Source organism: Streptopelia decaocto, assembly GCF_964273445.1.
Source record: "Streptopelia decaocto genome assembly, chromosome: 1".
Taxonomy (NCBI): Eukaryota; Metazoa; Chordata; class Aves; order Columbiformes; family Columbidae; genus Streptopelia; species Streptopelia decaocto.
The window spans coordinates 32,422,264-32,434,794 of record NC_138663.1 but is presented as its reverse complement, the minus strand read 5'-3'; the positions used below and the strand labels follow the sequence as shown (position 1 = coordinate 32,434,794).

The 12,531-nt window shown below is 37.6% G+C and overlaps 1 protein-coding gene across 6 annotated transcripts in view; it reads left to right on the top strand.

The window, feature by feature from the left end:
• The window catches only part of ADAMTS20 (ADAM metallopeptidase with thrombospondin type 1 motif 20), a 100,678-nt gene extending 88,470 nt beyond the window's left edge, over positions 1-12,208 (top strand). For 2 of the 6 annotated variants that reach the window (XM_082043421.1, XM_082043420.1), the window contains 10 exons: positions 1,244-1,417; positions 4,121-4,294; positions 4,860-5,060; positions 5,197-5,326; positions 5,481-5,575; positions 5,672-5,766; positions 6,165-6,298; positions 6,974-7,065; positions 9,683-9,787; positions 10,458-12,208. In XM_082043421.1, the coding sequence (XP_081899547.1) occupies positions 1,244-1,417; positions 4,121-4,294; positions 4,860-5,060; positions 5,197-5,326; positions 5,481-5,575; positions 5,672-5,766; positions 6,165-6,298; positions 6,974-7,065; positions 9,683-9,787; positions 10,458-10,547 (1,290 nt within the window). In that variant the 3' untranslated portion in view covers positions 10,548-12,208. Of the gene's footprint in view, positions 1-1,243; positions 1,418-4,120; positions 4,295-4,859; positions 5,061-5,196; positions 5,327-5,480; positions 5,576-5,671; positions 5,767-6,164; positions 6,299-6,973; positions 7,066-9,682; positions 9,788-10,457 lie in introns of those variants that run through there. The other 4 variants (XR_014183152.1, XM_082043422.1, XR_014183153.1 and 1 more) reach the window with 4 other exon arrangements.
• Positions 12,209-12,531: the final 323 nt, after the last annotated feature.

Here is a 12,531-nt window from a genome sequence, read left to right as displayed (position 1 = left end):
AAATCTGCTATAATTATGTTCTCTGTGAGAGTACAAGACAAGATCGTATTGGTGACACACTGCCTCAATGGCAGCAATTCTCAGGAAGATTTTTTTGTATGCACATCACAAGTAAATCTACACAATAGTAAGTAGTTAATTATGTTTTTCTTTCTTTTAAAAGTAATTCAGAGCAAATATCTGTGAAAACTGAAACTACTTGGTAATCTGAAACTTGTATTGGGTGGGTACCTTGTAAATTCAAGATAACTGTACATTTTTTTACTTTACTTACCCTCAGCAATGAATTCAGTAGTACCACTGTAATTGCTGTCATAGTCTAAATATTGAAGCAAAGCCAGGTTTGTTGGGGAAGAGCAATGAAAAGGAGTTGTGGGCCTTTTCCCTGGTTTGATCTTATGAAAGATCTCTCATCTTGTTGTGAAATTATGCATAACTGAGCACGTGGCAATATTTTGCATTTCACTCACTCTTTCAAAATATAATTCCTCACGTTGACAAAGACATATTACCACTCTCCATAATTTGGCCACACTTGTTAGAGTAATATCTGCTCTATGGTTGGGCTTGAGTCTTTTGGTAGACTTTGGGACCTGTAATTGGGCTGCTGAGTGGGGTAAAAGGGGGCTGTCTGTCACAGCAAGCCCTGGTGTTGTAGTGAAATACATTCAGCCAAGAAGGAGGAAAGGAGGCACATGGCAGGAAGGATGTGAAACTTTTTAAGCTGCTCAGAATTCAAAATCCTTAGTAGAACCTGCAAAAGAAAGAAGCATCCTCAACATACTGCCCCGTATTCAAGATTTCTCTAACCTGAACTACTGATTTTTTTTCTTTAATTTTAATATTTCCATTTTAAAACAAGTCAAGACTGTCAGTATTGAATAAAGGAATTATTTAAACTCAAAAAGTAAACTGTTTAACCTTGCAAAAATGTAGACTTTTGCTTTGCATATTCCTATGGCGATTGTTCCTGCTGTGAATTAAGATAAGCAGAAAGATTGGTCTACGTACCTCAGATGCATTTATTTTCTGTATTTCTTAAAAATTTTGATTTTAATTGCAGTTTTATGTTTTTGTCATAATTTTTTTTTCTGATACAATAAAATATTAGTATGGTAGGAGCTGTGAGGTATATTTTAAATAATATACTATATACTAAGAGCATGTAATAATGGCAACTGTAGCACCTTCAGGGGACAGTCTCATTTCACACTGGCAATGGCTGGTTTTGGTCTCTTCTTAGTGTTCTGTAACCTGTGGAGTGGGGATTCAGCAAAGGGACGTCTACTGTCAGCTGAAGGGCCTGGGCCAAGTGAGTGAAGCGATGTGTCCCCATGGTGCCCGGCCCGCTGGCAAGAGGCATTGCTGGCTGCCTGCCTGCGTGCAGTACCGGTGGCTGGCAGATGAGTGGGAAGATGTAAGTAAAGCTTCCAACTTGTATGAAGTAACTGACTGAGTCATGTCATGAGATCTTTTTCCATTTTTTTTTTTTTACCAGGAAACATAGGCAAAATAAAGATCAGCATTAGGAATTAGGCTCAAGTTGCGCCAGGTAAGGTTCAGATTAGATATTAGGAAAAAATTATTCACAGAGAGTGTTAGAACAGGCTGCCCAGGGAGGTGGCGGACTCACCATCCCTGGAGGTGTTTAGAAGGCATTTAGACAAGGTTTTTAGGAACACGTTTTAGTGCTAGAGTTAGGTTATGGTTGGACTCTATGATCCTAAGGGTGTCTTCCAACTGCAATTATTCTATGATTCTATGATTTTCCTATGAAATATGCATTTTCATATTTAAGAAAATATAAAGATACCCTCAGGAGAGAACTGTCATTTTTAAAGGTGTGATAACTGTTTTCTACATGCTAAAAATATAATAACTTTTGTATCCATGTATACAAACATATACAAAGAGATGGAAACCCAGAAGTTATGTATAATACTTAAAATAGTATACAGAAGGGTCTGTCTTTTACCATAAGATTAAACAAAAACCCAGTTTATGCAGTTGTGGCATCTTAATAATATGCATTATTAAGTTTTCTAGGGTAAATCCCCTGAAACTTTGAATATGAAGGCTCAAAACTCTCAGGAACACAATGCTGTAGAGGTGAATACTGCTAATATATACATCATTTATTGATGCTCTGTAAAACCTGGGTAATACTCCTTCAGTTTGGACACATATATTCCTCTGTTAAGCTACACTGAGGGAAAGCTGGCACTATATGTTTCTTCCATGTTTTCTCTTTTCACGTAGAACTGTTAAAATGAGGAATTAATGGAAGTGTCTCAGAATGTGCTTTTAGCATATGAACTTAGCATATACACTTTCAGACAATGAAGGTGAAATTTCCTTTCCTGTCAAACATCTGCAATATTCCAGCTGGGTGTTCAAGCTCTCCACCCCAAATGCATTGTGTTTCACTACATCTTCTGGCTGGTTTGTAACTTCTTCCACGTGGATATTGCTGTTTCCTTGAAATTCCTGTGTTCAATTCCCTTCTCTTACCAGCCTCATATATAGCCTTGTACATCTAGTATTAAGCTACAAGTTCAAGTGTTTATCCACCTGTATTCTGCTCCCGGTGCAGTACGGCCTCCACCCAACTGGCAGTATTTTGCCCAGCTGTCTCAGCTCTCAGTGCTCCTGTGTCATCTCCTTGCCTCACCAGTCACAGCGTCACAGGAACATTTCCCGATGTAGCATTTCTCCAGCTTGCAGCTGGGAGGCCGAGAGCAGCAGCCACCTTTCTCCTACCACATAGGCATTTTCATACTAAAGAAAAGAATAGCTACAAGACTAATGTATAGAGCATAATGAAAAGGATTCTTCTGCCTGTCACCATTACCTCATGACTGAGCTATTCCCTATGTGCCTGATATTCTGAGCTGCCCCATGCCATTAAAAGATCAGGTGTTTCTGCAAGATAAACCAGCCAACTGTCTCCACACTCCATGCCCTCTACAAGTCCAAAGCAACCAAGTTACCAAGAGGAGGGAGCCTGGCTCTGCACAGTGTCTCACAGTAGGAGGGCAAGAGGGAACACGAGTAAAGTGAAGCCAGAGAGGTTCAAACTGGACGTTACGAAAAGCATTTTCTTCATGAAGAAAACCCAGGCAGTTTAATGGGCTGCACAGGGAATTTGTGCAGTATACATCCTTCGAGGTTTTCAAGACCTAACCTGTTAAAGTTGTAGGTTTCCTAAGTCAGAGCTGTTTTACTCTATGGTGTCTTGTTTTAGTACTTCAAAATGCCTCTTTGAGTCAATAATAATAAAATTTGAACAATAGGCTTTATTATGTGTCAGACTTTGATGAGTTTTCTAATTGACTGTTGTTGGGTCCAAAATAATACTAAGTTAGGTTTGGGTCTGACTGTATTAGGTGGTGTTATTGATTATTGCCTCTGCAGAGACTGGAGTTTGTGTATTTGAGCCTTCCTTTATCACAGCAAGTTCAAGCATGTAAGTTGAGGCACCCATAGCTGGGGATGTGCTGTTGACATGTATTGCTCAGCCTGTACCTCCACTTTTCTGCATTCTGGTGGCAGCAAGGTTCTCATCTGTCCTGACAGAACCTTAACAATTCTTCATCCCACCAACTTGCCATGGGAGAGATCTGAGGACACAGAGAGAGCAAAGACACAGGCTCAAGAGATACTGCTGCCCAAGGCTGCCACTGTCTTCATTAACAGGCAGTTTTGTTTCCTTTTCCCCCCTTCTTTCCCCCCCTTTCTTTTCCCCCTTTTCTCTTCTTGACCAACTTACTCCTTTCTTATTACACTGAAATCCTTTTTTGGCTTTTTTCACACAGAAGAGCTTTTTCACTCAGCCTGTTATCCTGGCCTGACATTTTAATTTTCTCCTCCATCTCACCCCACAGTTAGTGTCATGTCATTATACATAATTGTATTCTCAGCTGATTGGAGGTACCTGAACTTTGGAAACAGAGTAAAGGGTTTTGATCCAGTGAGTAATTCAGTCCAACACTAATAACAGATGTCATAGAAGTTGTTGCTGTCTGGGTTTTACTGGTATGTGTGGCAGTTGGCAAATAACTTTGTTCTGTAAAGGGCTAGTTTTAAGTACAAAGCCTATAGCTGTTTTTCTCACTCTTAGTGCTCGACAACATATAGAAGAGGAAAGGAAATATATCGAAAAGTGAAGTGTGTAGGTGAAAACCAGCTCCAAGTGGATGAAAGCTTCTGTGATCCTGCCACAAAGCCTACATCAACCAAAAACTGTGGGATAGCTCCCTCTAAATATGTGGTGCTGACAGGAGAACTGTCACAGGTAGACTAATTATACTGCTCATGCTTTTTTTGATAGAGCTTTGCACTAAAGAGTGTTATATTGCCGTAACCTGTGCATTATGCCTGCAGAGCAAAAAATGTGTATTTTCATCTGAATAAGGGTGTCTAAACTTTCTGCACATTACACCTTCAAATCAGCCATGTTTTATTCTAGTGACTGTGTTATCAGTCTTCTGTTAGCCCCCTGAGACTTATGAACAGAAGCTAGAGGACAGCTGCCCCCACCACAGGATTCCTTTGCTGCTTCCCAGGAAACTCTCCTGTGAGCTGATCTCACTGAAGTAAACAAAAATCTTTTAATTGATTTCAGAGAAGTGGTAGATCAGTGCTTGCTCCCCTTGCACATCTGAGAAAAAGGCAGCGTGGGACATCCCCCCTCCTTGCATGCACACCTACTGCAGACCTTCACTTCTGCATGCTAACATGGCATACGTGGAATTACAGGCTTTACCAATGTGAGGGCCACAGCTGACTTTTCTATAATTGCAATGCTGCCCAAAGGTTGTTTCTTAGAAATAACGCCCGTGTTGGGGATTTTATTTCAGTGCTCAACAAGCTGTGGGTTTGGTTACCAGCAGAGGATCACGTACTGTGTTGGAATCCATTCTGTTCAAGATCTGCATGCCCATGGCCTTCAAACTGTAGCGTACCGAGAATGCCCAGTAGAGCCATCCGCATACATTTATAAATGCAATGTCAAAGGATGTTCACAAGCAGCTACCTGGAGAGTGGGGAAGTGGACCAAGGTGAGTATAGATGTGCAAGCTGATTTTTTTCATAGCTGCCTCAAACACAAATGACTGCCAAGACTAATTTGCTGATGTAACTTTGTTAATGATTTGCTACCTTCTGAACTAACTCTGGATGGCTATCCACGTCTAGTGCTCAGTGTCTTGTGGAGTGGGGGTAAAGGAGAGAACTGTAGAATGTATGACTGAAAACGGCTTATCCAGTGACTTGTGCCTGCCACGTTTAAAACCAGACTCCAGAAAGATCTGCCGTGAGGAAGAATGTAAGTAACAGCTGTAATTTTCAGCTGAAGTTAATATTCCAGGTTATTTATATAAAATTTATATATCTATTTGGAGTACAATCTTGCAAACATAAGTCCTAAAGCTAGGCTCTATTCATGAAATATTAATATGATTTAATAATTCATTTTGAAGGTGAAATTCTTACCACCTGCAGAGATATCCAGATTAAAAAGGGGATTAGAAATGATGGTGAATACCTACTAAACGTTAAGGGAAGGATGATAAAGGTACTTTCAATATTTGAGCTTTTATGAGCACATATTTTTATGTAATAATTCTTTTCTAATAAAGATTTTGCTGAAGGGTTGTATTTCCTCTTGCAGATTTATTGTTCAGGCATGCACTTAGAGAATCCCAAAGAATATCTGACTTTGGTAAAAGGTGAAGCAGACAACTTTTCTGAAGTATATGGATTCAGGTACAAAAGCGGGTTTGTAACTTTATGAAGTATGTTTATTTCTTCCAAAATAAAATAATAAAATAATACTTCGCTTTTGTGAGGACAGATGAGTAGAATTTTTTCTCCCTGGTTTTCTGTTTTGAAGATCCAGACATAAGAACACACAGACAGAAATGTGGATACTTCAGGGATGAAATTGTGTTAATTACACTAAATTATTATAATTTTTTAAAATCTTGACCTTAGTAGAAATGGTGTAGAAAATAGTGTTTCACTGAGCCAAGATTAACAGCTGAGTTTCTTGTTCACTAACTGTTGTTTAATATTTTTTATGCGGCATGATGCAATGCAATTAATTTTCACTACAATGTTATGGAAAATATCAAAAGGAAATCTAAACCTTTACTATTCTCCAGGCTGCAGAATCCATATGAATGTCCTTTCAATGGAAGCAGAAGGCAAGACTGTGCCTGTCAAAATGATTACCTCGCAGCTGGCTTCACCGTTTTTAGCAAAATAAGATTTGATGTAGCCTCCATGCAAATCAAAAGTAAGCATTTTGGCAGTTTTTGCCTATGTGAGTATTCTATTGAAATTGCACATGGTTGTGATTACCAAATTACGATTTCTGACCCCACTTACGGACTCAATTGTACCATTTTGGGGCAATTCCTTTAGGAATTCAGTCAGAATTTCAAATTAAAAAAAAAAATGGAGAAACCAACACTACTTCCCGTGTTAGTTTGTTCCAAGTGGTCAAGTGGCATGTGTCTTGCCGATTCATATTTTATGTGTGAACTAGCTTCAGTTTCTAAGGTTTTGTTCCCATTATTCCATTTTCTTTTAGCTCCTGGCATATTTTTCTTGGGAAAGCCTTCCTACACTGTAGTTAGTTGGCAGACATACTAAATGGACAGGGAATCTTGCAGCACTTTCAGGCCTCTGCCTGAAGATGACAAGGTGGCCCACAACCAGCTCACTGGGAGCTGCACCCAAGTGCACATCCATGGTCTCCCAACCCCTTCCTCTCTCATAAAGGAAACTGGGCTTGTAGGTTGGACTGATTTTGCATTAACTGAAATGGACTATTTAAAATGGTTTGGAGGAAAAACAAACAAACAAGCCCCCAACCAACCAAAAAAAGAAAAAGGTCAGTTAGCAGGTCAGTTTTCACCTGACCTCCTCATGTAGCAGTTTCAGTGTTGAGTAATTTTCTCTTTTCTAGCCACAGATTTTCTTTTTGCTCAGACTATACTTGGGAGACCAGTTCCTTTTGCTACAGCTGGAGATTGCTACAGTGCTGCCAGATGTCCACAGGTATTTACGATTCCTTATGACCTTGAAATGTGCACGTAAGAGGAAAAAAGTAAAAAATCTGCTTTAGAACTCTAAGTTTCTAAAGCAATATCCTACGCTGTCTACTCTGTGGACTACATTAATACAGAGTTTTTCTTTCTCCTTTCTCTCCATTCTGCCTTTTTTTTTTTTTTTTAATCTGTTTATTCCACACTTTCCCTCCAGGCTCCATGTATGTATAATCAGCTTTCTATGTATTTCATATATCGTTCTCCCTCCCCCTGGATGTGATGTACCCTTTCTTTTCCCCTATTCCCTTCTTAGTCTTTGTTCTCCTCCGGTGACTTTCCTTTTCTATAATCCTGCAGATTTTTTCTTATCTTTTGTCTGTTTCTCTGCTGATTCTTCATATCTTTAAAGACTACCAGAGGAAATCAATCCCATTTAGCAGCATAATTTAAAATTTATACAATCATTGATGTGTCTACATTAGTGTGTTAGATTGGATTGGATTGGATGGTGCTTTTTAAGTGAATCTCTGAATTGTCCCACTTTACTGTGTGATGGTTCGCATCATGGAGCAGTCTTGAAAGCCATGAAACGGATGCCTTCTGGATGAAAATAATGAGCTCCAGACGGGCCTTAATGCAGTCCAACTGCTGATGAGGGTTCAGTTTCTGGGACTAGATGAGAGTTAGTCCAAAACAAAACCCTGATCTGTGTAGTGTATACGGACATTGAGCTCTCTGGCCCAACATTTTCACTCCATGGATCTGCTCATATCACAATGTCCTCCTTGCTGATGCAGATAGAGCCCTAGTCTGAAATAGTCCATCTAGGCTGCTTTTGGAGTCCACTGGCAGATGTGGTATTTCCTAGAAAACAGTTCAGCTAATATTACTCTGTGAGACACCTTAGGATGATGTCAACCATCCTCTGGAAGAGCACATTTCTTTTCACTGATTATGAAGTTAAGACAGACCAGCTCAGACTTGCTGTTGGCCATCCATCCAAGGGGCTTAAACTTAGGACAGGCTGTGTGGGTGGACACATTCAAGGGCAGCTGAGACAATTTAGATACAGTAAAAAGGCCTCCATTTCTGCACTCTGAGTCCTTGAAATCTGTTCCTGACCTTGAGCATGGCATCAGACAGCTGTTAAGCTGTCGTTATAATTGTACATAGCACTTCTCATTTATTTTTGCAAAATGGTATCACTGTGAATGAAGTTACTTTGGGCCGGTTAATTGTGGAAAGCATTCCAGTCTGTGTGAATTTCCTCCAGATGCTTTATTTATTAAATGGAAATCTTCCACTTTTTGGGTACTTGAAGAACAACCTACCCTATCCATATGAGCTTATGTTAGCTCATTCTGAGTGTATCAGTGCTATAAGCATAGCAACTTGACACAGAAGTGCTCTGAAAACAAATCTGCCCTACTGGACAATATAAGACTGAGTTTTTATAAAGGAATTTCAGTGAATCACAAGAATAAAGACTGATGTATTTTTATACATACATGCATGCATATACCAACACAGATACTTCTATATATAGAAAAATATAAATCTGACTATGATCACAGAATCACATGATATTTGACTATGATGGTATTAAGCAATAAAATACAGAAGCTAACATCTAATAAAAATGTAGTCTTTGCTAAAGCTTTGTTTTCAGGATTTAGGCAATTTTAACTAGTTTTGAATACAGAAATTCAGGCCTTCAGTGAATTATATGGAGATGTGGAGGAGTTTTGTGATTATAGTGCTGCCCGAACTGACCATTAGAGTTAGTACTTCTTTCCAACATATTGTACTACTCTGTGAATGCAATTTAATATGTTTCTCTACCACAGTTTCTTTATCAAGTGCAGTTTGTATCTTCTAATATATTTCTTATTCTCCTATGGACTCAGTCTGTTTTAAAACTAGTTTTCAGAGTATGTTTTTGTGTAGGCAAATATTTTAGAATCAATGAACTGTTGTGAATGGTTTGTACTGCAAAACATTTCATTTAGCAATAAATTTATATATCTTAACCTCCACTTATGTTCACGTTCAATTCTGTTATTTGGTATATTGAAAAAGAAATGGAAGATTATAAGATAATGACACTTGAACAGTATGCTAGCAAAAAATTGAGAGTTAGATGGCTAGGAAGTGATATGTCTGTAATTTCATGATAGCAGTAGGTTCTAACCACATTACTTTAAAAAAATTCAGGCGCTTTAAAAAACAAAGTCTTTCAAGAAATCCAGCCTTATTCTCGCATGTTGAAAGTCTCTACTTTTAATAAATTAAAATTTAGTATGTAGCAAGGAAGCTAAAATAATGTCAATTGTCTGTTAGTTCTGTATTCAGACTCTGCAGACAGATGCTGCAGATGAGCTGATGCACGGGTGCTGCTTACTGCAGAATAACCTGTTCATGTCTCTGTGTCCTAAGTGTCCAAAAAGTCACGGTACAATGCGGTGTACAGTTAAGTACAGGTTAAGTACACACCTTTGAGTCCTTACTGTCTAGATATTCCCTAAGTGAAATGTGCAGACATACAAAGTGTTTTAGTGTTTTAAACTCTGTTTATCAGCTCTGTATTTTACATTTTGCCTTTTTTTTTTTTTTTCTTCTGTTGTTAGGGACAGTTCAGCATTAATTTGGCTGGTACAGGTCTGAGATTATCCAGTACAGTTAGGTGGATTACTCAGGGCAACTATGCAACTGCTGACATACACAAATCCCACGTAAGTTGATGTTTTTTTCCTTTACTTGCTCTTATGACTTGGAATATTACGCCTCCAGGGGTGCAACTGATGACTATCTACTGAAAGCTAGTTGGAAATCAAAAATAGTGCACAAGGTATCTGACCCTTCTAAATCTTCTTCCAGATGTAATGTGAAAACTAGGCCTGATAATTTACTCTTAAATATCTCATAGCGTGTTTAATCACATAGAATATAATCCAGATCAACACTGCCTGCCTATCCTCCTCTTACTAGTTTTAAGAGCCTATTCGTATATTAATCAGGTTTACTAAAATACTTCATAATGCTTAAAAAAAAAGCCAACACCAAAAAACCCATTTTATTAAAGAAGCCCTACTACAGAGGATCTTTACAGATTGCTGACCTCCAACTTGATTTGTATGGGAAACCAAAAGACCAGTTAAACAAGAATTGCAAACATGCACAGTTTAAGACAACATTGTACAGTGAGACAGGAAAGAAGGTACATGGTGATACTGATAAATTATCTTTGTGCCCATTTTGCTAATTTGATGCTCTCTCTTGATTTAGTATTTGTCAGTATTATTTGTCAAAGGGTCTGTTGTGTGCAAACCTCAAGGAGATTTTTGTACAACTGTGATTTCAGTCGCTTTTCTTGATTGACTGTTCTCTTTGTCTCTTTCCCAGGATGGTACTAAAATATATGGAAGATGTGGAGGATTTTGTGGAAAATGTATTCCTAACACAATTATTGGTCTCCAACTTCAAATACAGTGAGAACTCTGATGTGGTAAGAACATCAAAGCAGGGACATCTGCCTTTTAGGTGCAAATTGTAGGTGCTGTGAATACATATATTATATATATATTAATTCTTTCATCTCTGTAATGCTCCTTACTGTACTGCTCACTACTAAGAATTCCTGTTTTCTTCAGTGTTTGTTCAGGGATGTATTATCTATTTGTGGGCTTATAAGTGCCTAAATCACAATCATAAACCTTCAGGTTTTAATGGAGAGGCATTCATTCAATGTACAGTATATATTAGCAAGTAACTTGCACTGAGGTTTCTACTATGGGTAACAGCCTAAATTGTTTCATGATTGTAACACTTTACCTGCAACTGATCAGTGCAATTCTTTACTCAGAATTCGGTAAAATGGTACTCTACTGATTTTTTTGATCAACTGTAGTAAACCATAAAAAGGAGTTATTCCTATATAGAGAAGACAGGTAATATATGAAAATGCTTCTAATTTTCTGAAACCTCTTAGGAATTATCTGACAATAATTTCCAGAAGAAGAGTGTATAACCAACACACTTCAGATAGTTTCTATAGAGCTGTGTGTCTCTGTCAGTAAAAGCATTTTTCCCCATCCCTTTCATTATATTCTTTGTGGTGCTCAAATACTAGCAGTAATCCTGTGAAGTGTGGTTTAACCCCTGTAATCTCTATAGTACATTAAACATCTAGGTTTATTTTTGTCGTGGTTACAGGAAAAGAAAATAAGGAAACAATTTGCTTGGAAATCTGATTTTTAAATCCCTGATTCTCATCCAAGTATACTGTAAAAGCAGTGTATTTTGTTTACTGTAGCATCTTGTATGTGATTGTATGAATATGTATTTACTTAAACACTTTCCATATACACCTTACTCCTTATATTGGCCAATAGCATATTAGTAAAGGTTGTAGTGTTTGTCCCTCTTATATTCCAATTCAGCCTAATTTTCAGTAACCTTAGGGAAAACTCTGGGCAGAGGCAGCATCAAGCCCTACAGCGTATTTGGTGTCCATCTTTGATTCAATTGAATTTTTCAGTGGTTGTAAATACATTTCTAACATCTTCTACTTAAAATTATTTATTCAAGAGAAGTAAATGTATGGAAGAGTTACAAGGTTTAAAAAACAATCTAGCTCTTTGATTTGTTGTTTTGTATTACTTTATAGTCCACAACTGTAGAGATACATGCATATAAAGATAATGCATTTCAGGGCAAACTCTCAGGTATTCAGAATAAATTTTTCTACATGCAGAATAGCATACGTTACATACCAGATAGCTATACATACTTTTTCTGACAATATGTGTTCTGTAAACCAAATATCTGTTTTGCATGCCACTGAAATTGGTAGATCAAATGGCAGCTATATCACATTATTGCCCACAAAGAATTATCCATGAATTAGCAATATGTATTAATTAAAAACAATACTGTACCACAGAAATGTAAGCAGCTACTTTTTAGATAACACATGCAGGTAATCATTTTGTGATCTCTGCATCAGAAATGTATTTTTGCACTATGTGCCTTATATTAGTTGTAAACATTAATAAGAATACAAAGCATTATTTTCCTAGAAATGTTTACATTTATAATTAAAATCTTGTAATTTATAAAATATTTATATAATAAATATGCTTGTTTGAATGGTATCAGAATATGTACTTTTTTTTTTTAATCAAATGCTTAGTACAAAACATTACAAAAAAAATAGTGTATGCACAGTATAACTACATTGTTAATAGCTCTTCACAGTAATATACATAGACTTATACTGGAATAACTGCTGCACAAGGAGATTATAGTCATACAGATGTCACCCATGGAAGCAAATCCTGCTTTGGAGGTACAAACTCCATGTCTGCATCCTCCTTCCAGTCATCCTCCGATGTTCACCTCTACCTTTCTTGGCAGGTTGCCCTGTAAATTGTTCACTAAAATAACGTAGAAATCTGAAATAATCTTCCTTCTCTCT